The 23927-nt window shown below is 40.6% G+C and overlaps 2 protein-coding genes across 5 annotated transcripts in view; both read right to left on the bottom strand.

Moving 5' to 3' along the window:
* The window catches only part of LOC144600694 (copper-transporting ATPase 1-like), an 83394-nt gene extending 69731 nt beyond the window's left edge, over positions 1-13663 (bottom strand). For 2 of the 4 annotated variants that reach the window (XM_078412584.1, XM_078412587.1), the window contains exons 1-2: positions 8934-9007; positions 4374-4511 (exon numbers count right to left, since the gene is read on the bottom strand). In XM_078412584.1, the coding sequence (XP_078268710.1) occupies positions 4374-4475 (102 nt within the window). In that variant the 5' untranslated portion in view covers positions 4476-4511; positions 8934-9007. Of the gene's footprint in view, positions 1-4373; positions 4512-5348; positions 5409-8933; positions 9008-13425 lie in introns of those variants that run through there. The other 2 variants (XM_078412585.1, XM_078412586.1) reach the window with 2 other exon arrangements.
* Positions 13664-15956: 2293 nt separating this feature from the next.
* Positions 15957-23283, bottom strand: cox7b (cytochrome c oxidase subunit 7B). Its single transcript, XM_078412031.1, has 3 exons — positions 23175-23283; positions 18220-18344; positions 15957-16170 (listed from the first exon to the last, which is right to left on the bottom strand). The coding sequence occupies exons 1-3, from the start codon at positions 23209-23211 to the stop codon at positions 16093-16095; spliced, it is 240 nt and encodes a 79-aa protein (XP_078268157.1). The 5' UTR covers positions 23212-23283; the 3' UTR covers positions 15957-16092.
* Positions 23284-23927: the final 644 nt, after the last annotated feature.

The following is a 23927-nucleotide window of genomic DNA, read 5'->3' as shown; positions in this document are numbered from 1 at the left end:
CTGCCTGACCCACTGAGTTACTCCAGCACTTTGTGTCCATCTTTGGTGTAAACCAGCATTTGCAGTTCCTTTCTGCACATTTAGTCTTGGAGATAGTGGGCCAAAGGATCTGTTTCCTTGCTGTAAGATCCTAAGGAAGTGTACTGACATCCCACTTTTTAACATCCACATAAATGATTAACCAACCCACCCAAACACAGGCAGCTCTGTCTGCCTAGTGCTGGAAAAGCAGAGGACTTTGCCCAGTTCAAGATCACTCTGACATCTGCACTCCCCTGCATGATTGAGCATAAAGCAAATAATAACATTTGATCAAATCCACCCAAGACATACATCAGCCTCTTACATTAGTGTTTCTTCAACGCAAACAAAATTATCCCCAAATGGAAGCATGTCGACATCGCAATCACAAACACAATCGTACTTTATTAGCCAAGTATGCTTTGCCACAGGCGAGGAATTTCTCATTTAGATGCACATAGAAACGACTAAAAGGAAAGTAGACAACCCAAACAAAAAAAAATCAATGCAAGTTTGCAAATTCAAATAAACGAGGACATCTTTGTGATGAAGCAACTCCAGGGTTGGTGAAAAAGCCTAAAACCGTCTCTGCATTCAAGTCACGGGTGGAGAGCTACAAGCCAAGACATTGATTCAATGGTGCTTTTACTGTCACGTGCAAATGCACAGTAAAATTATTTTCTTACATATAGTCCAGTCCAGTATTCCCATACCTAAGCACATCCTCGATTAGCAAGTGTACAGAAATAGTCTACTGAGCCTGCATGCAAGAGACGTCAAATTGATAACCACATACCTAAGCATAAACTAAGAAGAGGTTTGGTTTAAACAAATGGGCGGCATGGTGACGCAGCAGTAGAGTTGCTGCCTCACAGCACCAGAGTCCCGGGTTCAATCCTGACTATGGGTGCAGTCTGTACGGAGTTTGTACGTTCTCCCTGTGACCACATGGGCTTTCACTTGGTGTTCTAGTTTACTCCCACACTTCAAAGATGTGCAGGTTAGTCGGTTAATTGGATGCAGTAAAGATTGTAAATTGTCCCGTGTGTAGGATAGTATTCGTGTATGGGGATTTCTGGTCAGCATGGATTCGGTAGGCCAAAGGGCCTGTTTCCACGCTGTATCTCTAAACCATCTCTAAACAAAACTGGTAAAGCCTCTGCTTCTCAAACAAAAGGTGAACAGTAGGAAGTTAAGGAAAATCCTGCTGAAGTGGAATGGAGTGCAGCAAGAACTTCGCAGCCACTGAATTAAGGAAACTCTTCTGCATACTTTAGAAAAGAATGTATTCAAGTTATTCCAGTAAACCCACAGCACTTCACCGCTGGTTTTAATGTCAGCACAAAGCTTGCCTGCAAAATGGAAGTCGGGGTTATGGGGAGACGGCAGGAGAATGGGGTTGAGAGGGAAAGATAGATCAGCCATGATTGAATGGTGGAGAAGACATGATCGGTCAAATGGTCGAATTCTGCTCCGAGAGCATATATGCATGAAAATGCACTGTGGAATGATTACAACAGTGATCTTTTCAGCTAAATGAATTTTGTTTTGCTAGTTCTGATGGAAGGTTGCACATAGAACATGATTTTTATTTAAACAAAAGAGTAATTCATTTCTGGGCTTAATAAAGTGTATATATCTGGCAGAAACAGTTTCCTTTTGAAGTGAACTATGCACGGCACTCAAAAGGCATGAGAAAGCACAGGATTAAAGCTGGAGTTCTTATCTTTTCGGTACCACTATGTTCGTAATACGGCAGGCTTCATTGAGTTTTCTGTTAATTTTTAATGCTTAAAGCGCTGTTCAGTGCAGGCTCTCGGGAAGAATGAACAGCTGAGGCAATTTGCACTGTAATCTTTGAGAACTTTATGACCATGGTACAAATTAAAAATGTTCTTATCAAAATGCCATGTATAAAGTTTGTAGACTCAATCACCTCATGATCAGTGTTTAACGAAAATATGACAAACAAATCTAAATTTATCCGCCATTAAACATGACATTTGGTGAAAGGTTGATGCATTTGATATCTCTCTCTCCTGAATCAGCTAATTATAGACAATAGACAATAGGTGCAGGAGGAGGCCATTCGGCCCTTCGAGCCAGCACCGCCATTCAATGTGATCATGGCTAATCATTCTCAATCAGTACCCCGTTCCTGCCTTCTCCCCATATTAAGGACTCTGCTATCCTTAAGAGCTCTATCCAGCTCTCTCTTGAATGCATTCAGAGAATTGGCCTCCACTGCCTTCTGAGGCAGAGAATTCCACAGATTCACAACTCTCTGACTGAAAAAGTTTTTCCTCATCTCAGTTCTAAATGGCCTACCCCTTATTCTTAAACTGTGGCCCCTTGTTCTGGACTCCCCCAACATTGGGAACATGTTTCCTGCCTCTAACGTGTCCAACCCCTTAATAATCTTATAGTAGCTTTGATGCAGAATGCCTTTCCCACTGAAGCCACTGTTTCTCTAAACTTTTTTTTAAAAACACCAAGGGTGGTGGGTTTCTGGAACGGGCTGCTGGAGAAGGTAGTTGAGACAGGCATTATCGTAATATGCAAGAGACATTTGGACAGGTACATGGATAGAACAGGTTTAGAGGGATATGGGCCAAATGCGGCCTGGTGTAGATGGGGGCACATTGATCAGCATGGGCAAGTTGGGCCGAAGGGCCGTTTCCACGCTCTATCACTCCAGTTGTTTTTTTCTTAAAATTGCATCTAATGGTTATTGGATACCCAAGGATATTTCCTTGAACCTCAAAAAATCTGAGGATTTATTAATGCCTTGCAAAAGGTTCAAAATTAGAATGAAACTAAATACAAAGGTGGCATAACAATATATAATCTGACTAAATCAAAGTTCAGAGCAAGATACTAATCAGTAAATCCGAGTACTGTGCCTTGCAGAAATCAAAATGATTAAGGCACAAAGGGATTAATGACACGTACACCAATGCCAAGGTCAACGTGACCCTTTCAAGGACAAAGTTACCAATGAAAACAAAACAGCCATTCCCAGCATGGAAAAACAAACTATATATAAGCAAACAGTAAATCCTTCGGCCCACCGAGTCCGCGCCGACCTGTGATCATCACGTACACCAGCACCATCCTACACACACTAGGGACAATTTACAAATTTTACCAAAGCCAATTAACCCAGAAACCTGTACATCTTTGAAGTGTAGGTGGAAACCGGAGCACCCAGAGAAAACCCACACGGTCACAGGGAGAACGTAAAAACTCTGTACAGACAGCGCCCGTCGTCAGGACCAGTCAAATAGACAATTTTTTTAAGTTTTATCGTATCGTATTAAAGGAAAAAAAATCAACTATTTGAAATTTATCCCACAGCTATTTTGAGATCAAGTCAAGTCAAGTTTATTTGTCACATACACATACACGATCTGCTGTGGGCAAGTTCACCAGCGTTATAAAAAGGAACTAAACTTCAAAAAGTATTCTGTTAACTAATTTTTCACACAGTTCAACATAAATGATACTTTCTTACGAAATCCAAAATGTTATTCACCACATGACATGATTTCGTCTTGTTTTGCTATTTAACAATACATAAAACAAAATAAGTATAAGCAAACCAATGTTTCTCATTTGCTCAACTTATCCAAAGTTTTCTGCGAAATTCCATTCCTACTTCAAATGGGCTCCAACAGTGTCTTGAGAAATTTGGGGGTGGGGGGGTAATTTTTATGCCCTATAGTAAACATTAAATTGACATACAGAATTCAAGGGTCATAAACTGAAAGACCATCAGATTTATTCAATAAAAACAAAATTAATTATTTGGTCTGAGCTACAGGGAGAGGTTGAGCAGGCCAGGACACTATTCCTTGGAGCATAGGAGGATGAGGGGTGATCTTGTAGAGGTGTACAAGATCATGAGAGGAGTAGATCGGGAAAACGCACTCTTGCCCAGAGTAGGGGAATCAAGAACCAGAGGACATGGGTTCAGGTGAGAGGGGAAAGATTTAATAGGAACCCCAAGGGTAATTTTTTCACATAAAAGGTAGTGAGTGTATGGAATGAGCTGCCAGAGGAGGTAGTTGAGGCAGGAACTATCGCAACATTTATGAAACATTTAGACAGGTACATGGAAAGGATAGGTTTAGAGGGATATGGGCCAAATGCAGACAGATTGGGACAAGTTGGTTGTGGTGGGCAAGTTGGACAGAGGAGCTTGTTTTCATGCTGTATGACTCTGTAAAAGCCTGTTTCCATGCTATACATGCCGTATCCCTAAACTAAACCAAGCTAATAAGGTTGTGAGGCATCATTGCATTCTTTCCACATCCTCCAACACTGGAGCTTGCACCCTTTACAATATTCACCTTTATCTTGCTGACTCCTTGTAACTTTCCAATCTGTTGCTCTATGGTCTGCACGCACGAGTTACAAGTCATTCCCCCCACAGAGATCGTGATGTGGTGCATTTTGCCTTTTCCGCTCTCTCTTCTTTGGTCACATCACTGGAAAAAATAAAAAGAGATTAAAATGGGTTGGATGTGTCGGAAAGAACTGCAGATGCTGGTTTAAATGCTGGAGTAACTCAGCGGGACAGGCAGCATCTCTGGAGAGAAGGAATGGGTGACTTTTCGGGTCGAGACGCTTCTTCAACTTAAAATGGGTTATCAGACAGAGAACCACATTTAAAACACTGCACATCTGCAAAGGGGATATATATTAACCAAGTAGGTTTACTTCTGCATTTGCATGATGTAACTTCGAAAACAATACCGAGCAAATTTCTTAATATTAGCTTGGAGATTGTAACATTCTTAATATTAGCTTGGAGATTGCCTTCTCCCCATATCCCTTGACTCCGCTATTATTAAGAACTCTATCTAACTCTCTCTTGAATGCATCCAGAGAATTGGCCTCCACTGCCTTCTGAGGCAGAGAATTCCACAGCTTCACAACTCTGAGTGAAAAAGTTTTTCCTCATCTCCGTTCTAAATGGCCTACCCCTTATTCTTAAACTGTGGCCCCTGGTTCGGGACTTCGCCAACATCGGGAACATGACGCATAAAAAAATCAAAACATCTGTGACAACCACAACTTTGACTTACACATAACATTAACAGTTTGAAATGTCCCAAGTTTGTAGGATAATCAGACAAAAGAAAAAGACATTGATCGAGATTAAAAATATTAGGACATGCAACATGTAAAGGGCAGTTTTTAAGAAGATCTTAAAGGCCATCAATACCTTAAAAAGTAGATTATTCCATGACTGAAAATGGACAGTAATGATACATGGTTAAACAAGGAATGGCAGATGCAGATTTAGAAAAAAAAGACACAACCTGCTGAAGTCAGGCAGCACCTCTGAAGAACATGGATTGGTAACTGTAGACTTCAGAGATCGAAATGGGCCCCGTTCGGACCACCAAGTCCACGCCGACCAGCGATCGGACACACAAGAACTGTCCTACACACACTAGGGACAATTTACAATTGTACCAAAGCCAATTAACCTACAAACCAGTACGCCTTTGGAGTGTGGGAGGATACCAGGTCACCCGGGGAATGTCCAAACTCCGTATAGACAGCTCCCGTAGTCGGGATCAAACCCGGGTCTCTGGCGCTGTAAAGCAGCAACTCTACCTCTGCGCCACTGTACCACATGATGCTTTGGGTCGGGACCCTTGTCCAGAATAATACATGTTTTGTGACAATTATAAATTATTGACTTTAATTATTTCAGTTTCTGTTCCATTGAAATTTTCTCCTTCAACCCTACCGAATAGGAAATTAATCTTCTGCACTAAAACGTCAAGAACCTGAAATGATTATTGAATTATTTTATAATTAGCATAAACTTAAAACTCATTTCAAAAATATTAACACTGATAATATTTTGCATCAACACTACTTCACTGATTCAATCACGATATAATGTCAACATCACAGTGTGGTAAAAATAAGGGACATTTGCAGTCTGCATAATTTTAAAAAACATTAAATTAGATTTCGCACTAAATTCATTCCTGGGAATACATCCAAATCCTTCAGTTTAAAAAAAAAGATAGATGGAAACGGGCCCTTTGAGTCCATGCTGACCACTTAACACTCATTCATTCTAGATCTACATGACTCCATTTCTCATCCACCCCCCACACAAGGGGCAATTTACAGAGGCACATTAACCTACAAACCCGCACGTCATTGGGATGTGGGAGAAGACAGTCACAAGGAGAACGTGCAAACTCCACGCAGACAGCACCCGAGGTCAGGATCGAACCTGATCTCTGGCGCTGTGAGGCAGCTGCTTTGCCATCTGTACCACTTGTCAATTCTGATTCAGCTCATACTCTAGTCTTTTATCCTGCTAAGGCACGTAATTATAGGGCTCGGAACTCATAATATCTCATTCCAATTTTAATCACATATGGTTTCCTTAGTTGCCGCATATATTATTAAATATTCTCAATATAAATTATCCACAAAATAGCACCTTCACAAAAGCCAAGTGTACAATTCCATGAAAGAAATACAAAGCTGTCGATGAAAACGCCTGAACCAGTGAAAAACAAACTTAAGTCAAATACCAAAGCATCAGCATGTTATCCAGACAGGGATAGGAAACATTGAAAGAGCACTGCATCATCAGAACTTGTGGAGATAAAATTACTCTCAAAACCGTTTCCCTTCCAAAATGGTACAAAAAGCATTTGTCAATACTTCGGAGAAATTCATTGCATTCATGACCCAGCTTTCAAGACTATGGAAAAAAAAATCAATAATAAGGAATCAGAAATATAGAGTTTGCCTATAATCAAAGAAAGATACAAAATGCTGGAGTAATTCAGTGGGACAGACAGCATCTCTGGAGAGAAGGAATGGGTCACGTTTTGGGTCGAGACCCTCCTTCAGACGGAAGATCGGTCTCGACCCGAAACGTCACCCAATTCCTTCACTCCAGAGATGCTGCCTGTCCCGCTGAGTTACTCCAGCATTTTGTGTCTATCTTCGGTTTACACCAACATCTGCAGTTCCGTCCTACACGTTTGTCTATATCATATTGCATAGTGAAGAAATTTAGGTCAAATTGTAAGTGAAGTATTATAAAGTTTATTTATCAACTTGGATTATACTTCAATGGAGAGTTAATACTTGGCTTCTTTTCCCCAGCACCACTTTTCTTCTCATGTGCCACCCCCACCCTTGTCTCCAAGAGATACAAGGAGCTCACCAAATTATTTAGTAGGAAAAAAACCTGCAGATACTGGTTTAAATCGAAGGTAGACACAAAATACTGGAGTAACGCAAGGGGTCAGGCAGCATCTCTGGAGAGAAGGAATGGGTGACGTTCCAGGTCGAGATCCTTCTTCGAACTGAGGAAATTACTTTGTCATTAAGATTCAGATCATCTATTTAGCTGCCACTGCTACACCACCCCTTTCTCCTGCACTAACCACAAAACAATTCTCTCCGAGACGTCTTCCAACACCCTCCATGGCCGTACCAAGCTCAATGTGTCAACAAAGCTAATCTTTTTCTCTGTACTCACAAACACCCAACTTACCTTTCTGCCCAATAGATTGACACAAAGTGCTGGAGTAACTCAGAGATACTGAGATACTCCAGCATTTTGTGTCTACCTTTGAAGAAAACCAGCAGTTCCTTCCTACACATTTTGTATACCTTTCTATCAGTCATTCAAAACAACATTGTGCATTACTTACCTACCCCTCTCCCCCTCTCTCTCCCTCTCTCTCTTTCTCTCTATCTCCCTCCCCCCCCCCCCCCTTTCAAAACCATAACAGCTCTCATCAAAACCTCCAAATATTGAGCTTTCTGACGATACGGCTCAATAGCCATTATCAAATTAATTTTCCTTTTCCCTTTCTGCGCTCAATTATCAGTCATCGATCACAATCAGAGCATTTTCTTTACCGGCTTCTGTTCCCACTGCCTCAATTTTAATTATGCAGCCCAGCAGAGTTCCAAGTTTGTCATCCTCCTTTTATATGCAACATTGTCTGAAAGCACAACTTCAGATTTCATATAAACACCAACCCCCAGTTCCAGCATCCCTGGACAGAAGTAATGGACGATGTTTCAGGTCGAGACCCTTCTTCAGAAGTGGTCTCCAGAGATGCTGCCTGTTCCGCTGAGTTGCTCCAGCATTTTGTGTCTATCTTCGGTGTGAACCAGCATCTTCATTCATAAACCCCAGCTCCATCTCATCAAATCTTCTCAACCCATCATTGTCTCCGTTTTGTCAGACACCCAATCAACGCACAAAAATTATTCAAACTATCCAAGAAGGCTAAAAAAAATGCAATCAGCAGGTCACAAATTGCACCCTAAGCTGCTGATATCAGTAACCTACCCAGTTATTGATACAAACTATATCAAAATTTAAATGATCATTGTGAGCAAACCTCTTCATGGCTTTATCCCTCCTCGTCCTTGTCACTTTCTTTAATCCTAGTATATAGTATTTACATTGTTTGTGTTATAATTATGAACATAAATATGATATAAAACAATATAATACAAATACACACAAGATATATTTGAGATAAATAATTATATTCATATATATCATGTATATCTAATGTATGATATATATCAATATAAATATTATGTAAAACAATATAAATATAGATTATATCTTATATATTTATAATTGTTTCTTCTATATTGCAGTCATTTGCTGGGTTGAGTTGTAATGAACAGTTTAAGTTATACTGTAAATTAACCCTACAGGTTAGTTCTGCTGCCAGTCATGATTCACATCACTGCCCTGTTCCCTTCAGACCTGTTGTTTAGAGGATCCCCGATAGACCACACACAATCCACGCTCCCACCTTCTACACCGACACGAGAGGATGTTTAAAGATCGCGGGGCGGTGGGGTTGGCAGCGGGATATGTTTGTTACCTGAGGCCTGGGCCGAGAGGCGGCGGCGGCAGGAGCGGGAGCGCACGTACTCCGTGGCGGCTGGCGGCAGCTCCGACGCTGTCTGACACCCGGAACCGATCGGCGCGGTTACGGCTGCCGCTGCCCCGCGGGACGGGATTAGCGGGCGGAACCCCCCCCCCGCGCGTGCGCAGAGTGGGCGGAGGCGCGGAGCCTCGTCGCTGGGTAACGCCGGCGTTAAATGTACAGGATAAATGTACACGGATAAATGGCCTTAAATGTACACAATGTACAGGATAAATGGCGTTAAATGTACAGGATAAATGGCGTTAAATGTGCAGGATAAATGGCGTTAAATATACAGGATAAATGGCGTTAAATGTACACAGGATAAATGGCGTTAAATGTACACAATGTACACAGGATAAATGGCGTTAAATGTACACAATGTACACAGGATAAATGGTGTTAAATGTACAGGATAAATGGCGTTAAATGTACAGGGTAAATGGCGTTAAATGTACACAGTGTACACAGGAAAAATGGCGTTAAATGTACACAGTGTACACAGGATAAATGGCGTTAAATGTACACAGGATAAATGGTGTTAAATGTACACAGTGTACACAGGATAAATGGCGTTAAATGTACACAGGATAAATGGCGTTAAATGTACACAGGATAAATGGGGTTAAATGTACACAGGATAAATGGTGTTAAATGTACACAGGATAAATGGTGTTAAATGTACAGGATAAATGGCGTTAAATGTACAGGATAAATGGCGTTAAATGTACACAGTGTACACAGGATAAATGGCGTTAAATGTACAGTGTACACAGGATAAATGGCGTTAAATGTACACAGTGTACACAGGATAAATGGCGTTAAATGTACACAGAATAAATGGCGTTAAATGTACAGGATAAATGGCGTTAAATGTACACAGGATAAATGGTGTTAAATGTACACAATGTACACAGGATAAATGGCGTTAAATGTACAGGATAAATGGCGTTAAATGTACACAGGATAAATGGTGTTAAATGTACACAGTGTACCCAGGATAAATGGCGATAAATGTACACAGGATAAATGGTGTTAAATGTACAGGATAAATGGTGTTAAATGTACACAGTGTACACAGGATAAATGGCGTTAAATGTACACAGTGTACACAGGATAAATGGCGTTAAATGTACACAGGATAAATGGTGTTAAATGTACAGGATAAATGGCGTTAAATGTACAGGATAAATGTACACGGATAAATGGCCTTAAATGTACACAATGTACACGGATAAATGGCATTAAATGTACAGGATAAATGGCGTTAAATGTACAGGATAAATGGCCTTAAATGTGCAGGATAAATGGCGTTAAATGTACAGGATAAATGCCGTTAAATGTACACAGGATAAATGGTGTTAAATGTACACAGTGTACACAGGATAAATGACGTTAAATGTACAGGATAAATGGTGTTAAATGTACAGGATAAATGGCGTTAAATGTACAGTGTACACAGGATAAATGGCGTTAAATGTACACAGTGTACACAGGATAAATGGCGTTAAATGTACATAGGATAAATGGTGTTAAATGTACAGGATAAATGGTGTTAAATGTACACAGTGTACACAGGATAAATGGCGTTAAATGTACACAGGATAAATGGCGTTAAATGTACACAGGATAAATGGCGTTAAATGTACACAGGATAAATGTCGTTAAATGTACACAGGATAAATGGCGTTAAATGTACACAGGATAAATGGTGTTAAATGTACACATTGTACACAGGATAAATGGCGTTAAATGTACAGGATAAATGGTGTTAAATGTACAGGATAAATGCCGTTAAATGTACACAGTACACAGGATAAATGGCGTTAAATGTACACAGGATAAATGGCGTTAAATGTACACAGTGTACACAGGACAAATGGCGTTAAATGTACACAGGATAAATGCGTGCACAGAGTGGGCGGAGGCGAGGAGCCTCGTCGCTGGATAACGCCGGCGTTAAATGTACAGGATAAATGTACACGGAAAAATGGCCTTAAATGTACATAATGTACACGGATAAATGGCGTTAAATGTACAGGATAAATGGCGTTAAATGTACAGGATAAATGGCGTTAAATGTACAGGATAAATGTACACGGATAAATGGCCTTAAATGTACACGGATAAATGGCGTTAAATGTACAGGACAAATGGCCTTAAATGTACAGGATAAATGACGTTAAATGTACAGGATAAATGCCGTTAAATGTACACAGGATAAATGGCGTTAAATGTACACAGGATAAATGGCGTTAAATGTACACAGGATAAATGGTGTTAAATGTGCAGGTTAAATGGCGTTAAATGTACACAGTGTACACAGGACAAATGCCGTTAAATGTACACAGTGTACACAGGATAAATGGCGTTAAATGTACACAGGATAAATGGTGTTAAATGTACAGGATAAATGGCGTTAAATGTACACAGTGTACACAGGATAAATGGCGTTAAATGTAGAGGATAAATGGTGTTAAATGTACACAGTGTACACAGGATAAATGGCGTTAAATGTACACAGGATAAATGGCGTTAAATGTACAGGATAAATGGTGTTAAATGTACACAATGTACACAGGATTAATGGTGTTAAATGTACACAGGATAAATGGTGTTAAATGTACACAGAATAAATGGCGTTAAATGTACAGGGATAAATGGCCTTAAATGTATAGAATAAATGGCGTTAAATGTACAGACTAAATGGCGTTAAATGTGCACGGATAAATGGCGTTAAATGTACGGGATAAATGGCGTTAAATGTACACGGATAAATGGCGTTAAATGTACACAATGTACACGGATAAATGGCGTTAAATTTACACGGATAAATGGCGTTAAATGTACAGGGATAAATGGCCTTAAATGTATAGAATAAATGGTGTTAAATGTACAGACTAAATGGCGTTAAATGTGCATGGATAAAAGGCGTTAAATGTACGGGATAAATGGCGTTAAATGTACGGGATAAATGGCGTTAAATATACACAATGTACATGGATAAATGGCGTTAAATGTACAGGATTAAATGGTGTTAAATGTACACATAAATGGCGTTGAATGTACACAGGATAAATGGCGTTAAATGTACAGGATTAATGGTGTTAAATGTACATAATGTACACGGATAACTGCCGTTAAATATATCGGGTAACTGGTGTTAAATGTACACCAATAAATGGTGTTAAATGTGCACAATTTATACTGACAACTTGTGTTAAATGTACAGGGATAACTAGCGTTAAATGTACAGGATAACAGGCATTAAAGGTATTACCTGGCGTCAAAAGTCCACGGACAACTGGCATTAAAGGTACCATCTGCCATCGTTCATGGATAGCTGTCATTGACTACTTTAAACTGGCATTAAAAGTACACGGACAGCTGGAGTTTTGTGTTCCTGATTAAGGGACAAATAATGGTATTTCTTGAACTAGTGTCCCCACCCCCCCCCCCCCCCCTTGCAGCTGATGAAAGTCGGTTCCTGCAAAAACTCAACTCGCCCTCAATAGTGTGGTTTGCCAGATTAGATTATACGCTTGTTTGGAATAGAATCAGAACCAATATCTGAATCAGCACCAGAATGGAATCAGAACCAATTTCAGCGCCACAATCAATCATTTCTATAAGATACATGTGCCACTGCTAATCAAGAAATATGGACCAATCTGCCTGTTGGAAGTGGCTAATGGTGGCAATGGACAAAGTCCAAAAACATTCTATGGCAAAATTCAGACGAGTCATTGCCAATAAAATTCATATTCACTTGAGCAATAAACATTCTAAGATTTTATCAATATGAAAAGGGGATAATAAAAATGGGCTACTTTAAGCAAGCTCCCCATTACTGCCGGTCAATAAAATGAACCCATAATTGGAGGACAACAAAATTTGTGGACATGATACGACAGTGGCACTTAGAGACTTTTCCACATGCACATGAAAATGCAGCGAATGGAGGTTTATTGGTTATGTGCGGACAGATAAAGAGTTGGTCTTGGCACCGTGTTTGGCACAAACATTATGGGGCGAAGGGCACTGTTCCTGTGTTGTACTATTCTATGAATAGAAATAAATGAAAGCTTAAAATTTCTTCATCAAAATAACGTCGAATGGTACCAGCTCAGAAGATCCTCTCCTGGCTTGTTTAAGTGAATATCCATTTGATGATCTATATATTATAATGATCATCCATTTTATGATTTGATACATCATCAATTTGATGGAACATAACTTGGGATTCTATTCTGGAAATAGCTGGCAAAAATAAGAAAATATTTTAAATATATTTGGATGCTGCTAGGAAAGGTTTCAAAGATCTTATATCCTCACATGTACCAATTAAGGTAGTGATATGCGAATTACCATACAGCCATACAAAAAAAAGCAACAAGACGCACAACTACATAAAAGTTAACATAAACCACCACAATGGATTCCCCACATTTTACACTGATGGAAGACAAAACGGTCCAATCTTCTTCCTCTTTATTCTCCCACGGTCGGGACAGTCAAACCATCCGTCAGGGCGATCGTAGCTCCCGCAGCCAGCAGTCGAAGCTCCCGCGTCGGCGATCAAAACTTCCTTGTGGGGGCGATCGAAACTCCCACAGCTTTGAGTTCCCAAAGCCGGTCGCTGACCTAAGGTTGGAGCTCCGAGGTCGACTCCTGGCAAAGGTATCGTGAGCTTCACAATGGTAAGACCGCAGGCGACCACGGTGGTGCTCTCAAAATCGGTCTCCAGCAAAGGCCACCAACTCCACGATGTTAGGCCGGAGGATCTACGTTAGGACAGAGATACGATACAGAAATAAAAATTGCATCTCCGTCGAGGTAAGAGAATAGAAAAATTTCCCCCCACCCCCCACATAAAACAAGCTAAAGAACACTAAAAACATACATTTAACACATACAATTAAAACACAAGGATAGGAGACTGTTGGCGAGGCAGCCATTGCTGGCGCCACTCGGTGATAATCCAAGACGCTTGATTAGTACAGGTGTCAGAGGTTATGGGGAAAAGGCAGGAGAATGGGGTTAGGAGGAGCCATGTTTGAATGGCAGAGTTGACCTGGTGAGCCAAATGGTCTTATTCCACTCCAATCACTTATGATCTAATGCTGCATATCAACCTTCTAATATCTTTATATGTTCTCTGAAATGGATAAAATCCACAGAATCGTATCAGAAATCCTCTATTTGAAGACAGAAAGAAAAAACACAAATTAATGAATATATTTCTGCATTTTGGCTGAAGATATTAGCAAACGTTTTGCTCCTTGAATTATTGTGCCAGGTTCTATTTAAAAGACGAGTTTCCTCATTCTGTTAGTTACATGTTTTTCCATCAGTATACTTGACCTGTTATAGCTAAGTAATGCAATTTTGGAACTTTACACTGACCCATTAGTCAACAGCCCGCTGCTGTTAGTATTTCACATGTGTTATCCTGTGAAATAGCTTTATTAAATTCATATTGTATTCTGCCCAGAAGGACTCAGCTTAACATAGACTGGCCAGACAATGAAGCAAGAATTGAACATCAGAGAAGGAATAACAATAGCTGCATTTAATATCAAGGCAGCATTGACCCAGAACGGTAACGTAACGCTAGTGAAACTAGTCAATTGGAAAACTCTCCAATGGCAGCTCATGCCTGATCCCAAAGATGATGTTTGGGCATTAATGTTCAACCCTGATGTGACTGAATGTTTAAGTCTTATTGCGTACTGTCAGGTAGTCTCTGTCTGAATTTGGGCACTCAATGTCCCTGCTAAATCCCAAAGACATGCTGGTAAGCTAATTGGCTCAGTCACATCAGGGTTGAACATTAATGCCCAGACGAATAAAAAAAAAAAATCTTCCCAGTGTCAACACTTGTGATGCAACAGGTAACATAAAAAAAACATTGCATTCATCAATACTAAATTATCAAAACAAATGTAACAGGTCATTATTTTAAGTTGATGCTGTTTACAGAATAGCCACAATATATCAGTCTGTCAGTCTCATTTACGTATGACAAAGAGGGAGATTCCTTGGACCAATCCTATTAGTTCCATGCCCCACGTATTTCCTTGTAGACCTTTTATTTATTTGCTCTGACATCTGACATACTAAATTATCAAAACAAATGTAACAGGTCATTATTTTAAGTTGATTTAGTGAGGGATAAATGCTTTCCAGGATGGTGTGAGAATCATTAATTTTCAACAAAATCATTCATTCAACCTCATTTACATCCACATCAGCTGTTTGCCGCCATGGGTGGGAATAGAAATCTTCCCAGAATATGAATTCGTGTGGATTGATATATCTCACTAACCCTAATAATTATGTGACTTATCTATAGAAAGATTGCTACTTGTGCTATAGCCCCATCTCTTGCGTGAATGGGAAACTGCAAGATAGGAACTTTGTAGTTACAGCTCAATGCAAGAAATAAAAGCATCTATTATACCTTCCCAAATGCTTTAGTTCATTTTGTTTGAAACGTAATCTTAGCTGCATGTGGCAAATGTGGTCCCTAAGGCTAGAGAGATTGCTTCACCAATGCAGCAATGACCAAATACTCTGTGATACTGAACAAAGGTTTGGGATAAATATTGCTCAGGAAATAAGGGTGCAACACCAGTCATGAACAGCATCTTTCTGTCTGTTGTCAGGCTTCTAAATGGCCCTTTCACAAGCAAGGGTACAGTCCAATTCTGCTCTACTTCATTACAGACATTGGCATTGGAGGGTGGCAGGTTGAAATGGTATAACCACAATAGACATAAATGGACATTAGTGCAAAGTATTAAGATGCCAGATCAATAGATAGGCAGCAATTCAGAAACTGGTTAAGTGCTCAGATGTGAATCTCACAAATGACAGAGAAGCCAAGAAGTTTGCTGGAAAGAAACTGGAGAAAGATGAGCTGTAACATGAGCACCTCATGACCCAAAAGTAGAAAATTGATTTTTTTCCAATGGATACAATTTGTTTTTATAATTTATTGATTTAATATGAAACATCATATACAGAAGTAAATTAGTACAGAATAAGCCATGAGGCCGGAGGCAAATTTAGCTCATCTGTACTCTTCATTACGAACACTTGGTCCATTTGTCTATTTTGTTCTCCATTCTTCAGGGGTGATTTTGCCAATTGGCGAAAGGTTCCATGTGATCCCAGTCTGCGTACAAACCTACATGCAAACAGAGGAACGCATGTAATACATATTATTACTACTACATTCTCTAAAGACAACAGAACTTTGAAGAGGGACCAAAGACAAAATGCTGGAATAACAGTGGGACAGGCAATATCTCTGGAGAGAAGGAATGGGGAACGTTTCAGGTCGAGATCCTTCTTCAGACTTCAAACTGAAGAGAGATCTCTAGTTTTCGCGAAAACATGGTCATTTCAATATTTGAACAAGAAAGTGTTCAAATTTCTTGAACACTTTAGAAGTGTTCTAAACACATTGTTGATTTTTTAAGTAACTTCTGCAAAATGACAAAACTATTGGCAAGGTACTCTTGAATTTATTTCAAAATCACCAACCTTCTAACAATGGATAATGAATGCTGTATTCATAAAGAACATAATTCTCCAACTGTAGGAAAATAAAAATAATACAACTGACCTAATACACGGAACTCTGAACTTTAAAGAAAAATAAATTCTTGAACGTAGACACAAAATGCTGGAATAACTCAGTGGGACAGGCAGCATCTCTGGAGATAAGATACTTCTTTTCAGGACCCTTCTTTATACTCTTTGTCCCAACATGAAACATCACCTATTCCTTTTCTCTAGAGATGCTGCCTGACCTGCTGAGTTACTCCTGCATTTTGTGTCTATCTTGGGGAAATAAGAGGGTGGACCTGTAGTGTTTTGCACTATTGTGGTTATTGGTTTGGGGAACTAAGGGTAGATACAAAATGGTGCATCTATGGTGCAAATGGGTAGCTGTTCTATTTTAATCGGGACCCTTATTCAGACCTAAAATAAGGTATATTAAAATAAAATGGGGAAATAAGAGGTTGGAATTTGCGTTATTGGTGTTGCATTATTATGGTTATTAATTTATTGATTAATTTTGTTATGGAGGAAGGTTGGGGAAGTAAGGGATTGGAACAAGTGTTTAACACTGTTGTTATTAGTGATTGATTTGTTTTTCCTTCTCTCCAGAGATGCTGCCTGTCCCCCTGAGTTACTCCAGCATTTTGTGTCTGCCATAGGAAGAACTAGCTTTGGTTAATCCTCATTTAGAGAGGATAGTCAGTACTGGACAAGTCTGATAATAATGGGGAGAGCAAAGTCACCATTATGGTATCTATGCTTACCAAAGATGATTTGCCTTCGCACCCTTAGCATTCCCTCAAGTATCAAAATAAGGATTTATCTACTTGATGCACTTAAAGACCACAATGGAATATTTAAAATGGAAACCATTTCCTCCAGTGTGGCCTGAACAAGGATAAAAATCTTTAAAAGGCAAACGCCTGGTATTCTGAGATGTTGAAGCATCATGTAGAAGTACAAATCTGTAACTCTTACTTCAAACTCCACCATTGTCAATACCAGGTTGATTGAAAAATTCAAAGCAATTGATTAGGAAAATAACTGCAGATGCTGGTACAAATGTCAGGCATCACAAAAAGCTGGAGTAACTCAGCGGGTCAGGCAGCATCTCAGGAGAGAAGGAATGGGAGACGTTTCGGGTCTGAAGAAGGGTCTCGATCCGAAACATTACCCATTCCTTCTCTCCTAAGATGCTGCCTGACCCGCTGAGTTACTCCAGCATTTTGTGATACCCTCTTATTATATACAAGTGATCATTGATAAAAAAACAAAGTGGATAAGGTAAAGATCAACCCAAATCTGAGTCTAACTATTCATCAGAACAAGCTGCTGAGTAATTTCAACAAGAAACCTTGTTTCTTAGGTAGGAGTTGAAGATATGGCATTTCTATTGTAGAAAACTGATCTAAATTGAGAAACTTTTTATTGAAATGTCTTTTTTTTTTAAATGTCATTTTTTTTAAATGTGCAAGTTCTTCATTTTAGCTTCAACTCAACTCTTGAATTCACAGCATTGGACGCAGATTAAACCCAACGCCATCCAGTTGCTTAAAATAAGTTCAAGCAAATCATTAGTTCACAGGAATGAAAATGGCGCAAGAGTCCATTCTCAAATTAAATGGGTGTTAGAAACTCAAAATACAGAACATGCATTTGAAAAACTTACATAACTCCAAACTGAAACACAGAATACTAATCCTCCCGCCAGGACAAAATTTCCATATCTGTCATGGAAGTCAGGACCAGTTTTGTGATGAGCATGTCTTGCAGCAATTTGGCGAATGCTCCGACCTGCATTGTTTTAAAAAAAGATTAACAATTAACATTTTAAATTCATTCCAATTTAAGACTTCCACACAAATTCATGGCAAAAATGACAATAAAACTGGCTCCAGTCTGAAGAAGAGTCTCAAGCCAAAACATCACCCATTCCTTCTCTCCTCCAGTGATGCTGCCTGTCCAGCTGAGTTACTCCAGCATTTTGTGTCTATATTTAGCTCCAGTATTCCTCCCCATTGCCATTTCCTGTTACAGACAAATTTTGTGGACTTAAATATTGTCAAAAGGCTTCTTGCAGCATCTTGGCAAGTAGTTGCAACACTCATATCATCCCTGATAATCAATAACATTTAATAAAATTTATTGACATACAAGGAAAGGGTCGTGACGTGAATAGATGACATTTCAGATTAGTATACCAAAATGTTGTCTTTTTTTTTTGTAAACCAGCACCTGAAGTTTCTTGCCTCTCCTGGCTGTTACCTTTGCTAATTTTTTTAATTTAACTCTACGTTTAGTTTATCTTGTCATCATGTCAGCATAGACATTGTGGACAAAGGGCCTGTTTCTGTGCTGTAGTTATATGTACTGACAACAGAACAATGAAATTCTTACTGTAAACACAATGCAGATGTCATAAAAATAATTAATACATTAATAACCACAAATGCTAAACTAAATTTTAATCCCTTATTCCCCCAACCTTTCTCCATAAAAAAAATCAATAGCTAATAACAAGTGTAAAACACTTGTTCCAACCCCTTAGTTCCCCAACCTTCCTCCACAACAAAAATAATCAATAAATTAATAATCACAATAATGCAACACCAATAACACAAAAATTCCAACCCCTTATTTACCATCTTGAGGCTAACCATAAGACACACACCCAGGTCTGATCACCCTGCGGTGGGCCTGCCTCAACTGAGGGTGTCTTGTGATAAAAGGTGACGTTGAGGTACACAACTGAAGATGTGTCGGAATGGTAGCAACATCACCTAGTGGTCACCCCCAAGAACAACACCAGTTAATTGTAGTGCAAACCTTAGGGATTGTAACATCTAGTCCTACTAATCAACACCATTTTATTTTAATATGCCTTAATTTAGGTCTGAATAAGGGTCCCGATTAAAATAAAACAGCTGTCCATTTTCACCATAGATGAAACATTTTGTGTGTACCCATAGTTCCCCAAACCTATAACCACAATAGTGCAAAACACTACAGGTCCAACCTCTTATTTCCCCAAGATAGACACAAAATGCAGGAGTAACTCAGCAGGTCAGGCAGCGTCTCTGGAGAAAAGGAATAGGTGATGTTTCGGGTCAGGACGCAGGGTCTGAAGAAAGGTCCTGAAAAGAAGTATCTTCTCTCCAGAGATACTGCATGACCAGCTGAGTTACTCCAGCATTTTGTGTCTATTTTGTATAAATCAACATCTGCAGTTCCTTCCTACACTCTTATTTCCCTAAACTTTGGGGGGGGGGGGGGGGGTGGGAATTAATAAACCAATATCTACAAATGCAAACCACTGTAAAACTCTATTTCAGCCCCTTATTTGCCCAACCTTTCTCCACAACAAAAATAATCAATAAATTAACATGGTCATAAGTTGTAGGAGCATAATTAGGCCATTCGGCCCATCAAGTCAACGCCACCATTCAATCATGGCTGATCTATCTTTCCCTCTCTTTAATCTACATATAGATTGGGCTAACCAAACTTAAAGGGTTGACAGTGGAGTTGCAATGGCAAACATTTAAAGACTGTATGGATGAACTGCAAAAATTGTTCATCCCTGTCTGGCGAAAAATTAAAACGGGGAAGGCAGCTCAACCATGGCCAACGAGGGAAATCGAGGATAGTGTAGAATCCAAGGAAGAGGCATACAAATTGGCCAGAGGAAAAAGCGATCCGGAGGACTGGGAGAAATTTAGAACTCAACAGAGGAGAACGAAGGGGTTAATTAAAAGGGAGGAAAAAGAGCACGGAAGAAAGCTTGCCGGAATATTAAAAACTGACTGTAAAAGCTTATTTAGATATGTAAAAAGGAAAAGATTAGTGAAGACATATGTAGGTCCCTTACAATCAAAGACAGGTGAATTTATAATGGGAAACAAGGAAATGGCGGAACAGTTAAATGAGTACTTTGGTTCTGTCTTCACTAAGGAAGACACAAACAATCTCCCAGAAATACTAGGGGACCGAGGATCTAGTGTGAAGGAGGAACAGGAAGGAATCCACATTAGTCAGGAAAAGGTGTTAGGTAAAGTGTTGGGACTGAAGGCAGATTAAACCCCGGGGCCTGATGGTCTGCATCCCAGAGTACTCAAGGAGGTAGCCCTAGAAATTGTGGATGCATTGGTGATCATTTTCCAATGTTCTCTCGACTCTGGATCAGCTCCTGTGGACTGGCGGGGACGCCAGTGTAACTCCACTTTTTAAGAAAGGAGGGAGAGAGAAAACAGGGTATTATAGACCAGTTCGCCTTACATGGGGATAATGGGGAAGATGCTGGAGGCAATTATTAAAGATGTTGTAGCAGCACATTTGGAAAACAGTGACAGGATCGGTCAAACTCAGCATGGATTTAAGAAGGGGAAATCATGCTTGACTAACCTTCTGGAGTTTTTTGAGGATATAACAAGTAGAATGGATAAGGGAGAGCCAGTGAATGTGGTGTATCTGGACTTTCAAAAAGCCATTGACAAGGTCCCACACAAGAAGTATAAGAAAATAACTGCAGATGCTGGTACAAATCGAAGGTATTTGTTCACAAAATGCTGGAGTAACTCAGCAGGTCAGGCAGCATCTCAGGAGAGAAGGAATGGGTGACGTTTCGGGTCGAGACCCTTCTTCATCAGTCTGAAGAAGGGTCTCGACCCGAAACGTCATCCATTCCTTCTCTCCTGAGATGCTGCCTGACCTACTGAGTTACTCCAGCATTTTGTGAATAGGTCCCACACAAGAGATCAGTGTGCAAAATTAGAGCACATGGTATTGGGGGTAGGGTATTGACATGGATAGAGAACTGGTTGGCAGTTAGGAAGCAAAGAGTAGGAATTAACGGGTCCTTTTCAGAATGGCAGGCAGTGACTAGTGGGGTGCTGCATGGCTGAATGCTGGGGCCCCAGTTATTTACAATATATATTAACGATTTAGACGAGGGAATTAAATGTGACATCTCCAGGTTTGCGGATGACACAAAGCTGGGTGGCAGTGTGAGCTGCGAGGAGGATGCTATGAGGCTGCAGGTTGGGTGAGTGGGCAGATGCTGTATATAACGTGGATAAATGTGAGGTTATCCACTCTGGTGGCAAAAACAGGAAGGCAGATTATTATGAATGGTGTCAGATTAGGAAAAGGGGAAATGCAACGAGACATGGGTGTGCTTGTACATCAGTGACTGAAAGTAAGCATGCAGGTACAGCAGGCAGTGAAGAAAACTGATGGCATGTTGGCCTTCATTGCGAGACGATTTGAGTTTAGGAGCAAGGGGGTCCTACTACAGTTGTACAGGGCCCCGGTGAGTCTGCACCAGGAGTATTGTGTGCAATTTTGGTCTCCTAATTTGAGGAAGGACATTATTGCTATTGAGGGACTGCCGCATAGGTTCACCAGGTTAATTCCCAGGATGGCAGAATTAACCTGTGATGAAAGAATGGGTTGACTGGGCTTGTATTTACAGGAATTTAGAAGGATGAGAGATCTGACAGAAACATATAAAAAATTTAAAGGATTGGATAGGCTAGAAACATAAAATTCTTAAAGGATTGGACAGGAAAAATGTTCCCGATGGTGGGGGAATCCAGAGCCAGGGGTCACAGTTTAAGAATAAGGGGTTGGCCATTTAGGACTGAGATGAGGAAAAACATCTTCACCCAGAGTTGTGAATCTGTGGAATTCTCTGCCACAGAAGGCAGTGGAGGCCAATTCACTGGATGTTTTCAAGATTTAGATTTAGCTCTGAGGGCTAAAGGAATCAAGGGATATTGGGAAAAAGCAGCAAAAGGGTACTGGTTTTAGATGATCTGCCATGATCATATTGAATGGTGCTGGCTCAAAGGGCCGAATGGTCTACTCCTACAAGTATTTTTCTATGTTTAACCCCATTCTCCTGCCTTCTCCCCATAACCCCCAACACCCTACTCAAGAATCTGTCAATTTCCACCTTAAAAATACTCAATAACTTGCCTCTACAACCGTCTGTGGCAATGACTTCCATAAATTCACCACCCTCTGATTAAAGAAATTCCTCCTCGTCTCCTTTCATTCTGTAAAGGAAGGAACTGCAGGTGCTGGCATAAAATAGACATAAGATAGACATAAAAAGCTGGTGTAACTCAGCGGGACAGGCAGCATTTCTGGAGAGAAGGAATGGGTGACGTTTCGGGTCTGAAGAAGGGTGCCGACCCGAAACATCTCCCATTCCTTCCCTCCAGAGATGCTGCCTCGTCCCGCTGTCTGAGTTGCTCCAGCATTTTGTGTCTATCTTCGATTTAAACCAGGTCTTTCCTACACATTTTAGCCTCCACAGCCTTCTGTGGCAACAATGACCTTCACAGATTCACTACCCGGCTCTGTCGAAAGAACCCCTTATTTTAACCCCCAATCTTTCCCCGCAACTAAAAGAAAACATTAAAAGCAATGTTATGTTTTAGATTATGAGGAAGTTCATGTGGCACCCCTTCCCTTCCCTCTGCAGCCTCCTCCACTACAAGGTCACATCCATGGCATGCCCTCCATTCGCGTGGATTGAGAACAACAGCATCTTTGACAAGGTACAGGAAAGCAAAGCAAGCACGTCTTTTTTTTTCCAGTTCGGGCTGAGTGTGTACTGACCGGACAGAGCCAGCAGTTTGCTGGTCAGAGGCACCATCGCTCCGTCGCCTATCCCTTTCTCTCTCTCTCACACACACAAAATGGCGGCCCTCCCCACCGCGCCTGCGCAAACCACCACCCCCCCCCACCGCGCCTGCGCAAACCACCACCCCCCCCCCCACCGCGCCTGCGCAAACCACCACCCCCCCCACCGCGCTTGCGCCAACCACCACACACACCCCGCCCTCCCAACAATAAACAAAATTACATTTTTTCTCCTTTGCCGTCGCCTTCCGTTTACATTTTATAAAAATGATTCCCAATCAACAATTACAAAAAAATAAAGGCGGCAGGGGGAAGGTTTCGGATGACGTCAAGACTCATTATCCGCATGCGCTGTTCGTCCAGCGGAAGGAGGGACTACAGTTCCCAGCTAGCCGAGCGGCGGCGGCCCTTCACCTCATCAATGTTAATAAACCTATTCCTTCGCGCCCGCATTATCCCTAAAAAAAACCACTTCATATTTGAAAGATTGATTAATGGAGATGGATAACTGGTTTGATTTATGAGTATTTCGTCCGCTTCTGTTGATTTATGAGTATTTCGTCCGCTTCTGGCCTGCTGAGGCGAAATCAAAGAGGCGCCGGATTTGTTCGATCGGAGATTTTAGCGGCCGCGGCTGTTTGGAATAAAAAGCTGCAGGTAACAAATAAAACCGATTAATCGTCCCCCACAAACAAAGAGCCTGATAACACGGTAGTGCTCGCAGGGTTA

This window comes from Rhinoraja longicauda, chromosome 15 (genome assembly GCF_053455715.1).
Source record: "Rhinoraja longicauda isolate Sanriku21f chromosome 15, sRhiLon1.1, whole genome shotgun sequence".
NCBI classification, from domain to species: domain Eukaryota; kingdom Metazoa; phylum Chordata; class Chondrichthyes; order Rajiformes; family Arhynchobatidae; genus Rhinoraja; species Rhinoraja longicauda.
Note: the sequence above shows the minus strand (reverse complement) of the source record. Positions and strands in the feature narration are given on the sequence as shown.

Bases quoted from the DNA above. Each gene is read 5' to 3' on its own strand.
- cox7b (XM_078412031.1), bottom strand. From the start codon at position 23,211: ATGGTGCCTCTGACCAGCAAACTGCTGGCTCTGTCCG. The intron at 18,345-23,174 runs GTCAGTACACAC...AAAACAATGCAG, and splicing joins CAAACTGCTGGCTCTGTCCG to GTCGGAGCATTCGCCAAATT. The intron at 16,171-18,219 runs GTAAGTTTTTCA...GTTTGCATGTAG, and splicing joins GTGTTTCAGTTTGGAGTTAT to GTTTGTACGCAGACTGGGAT.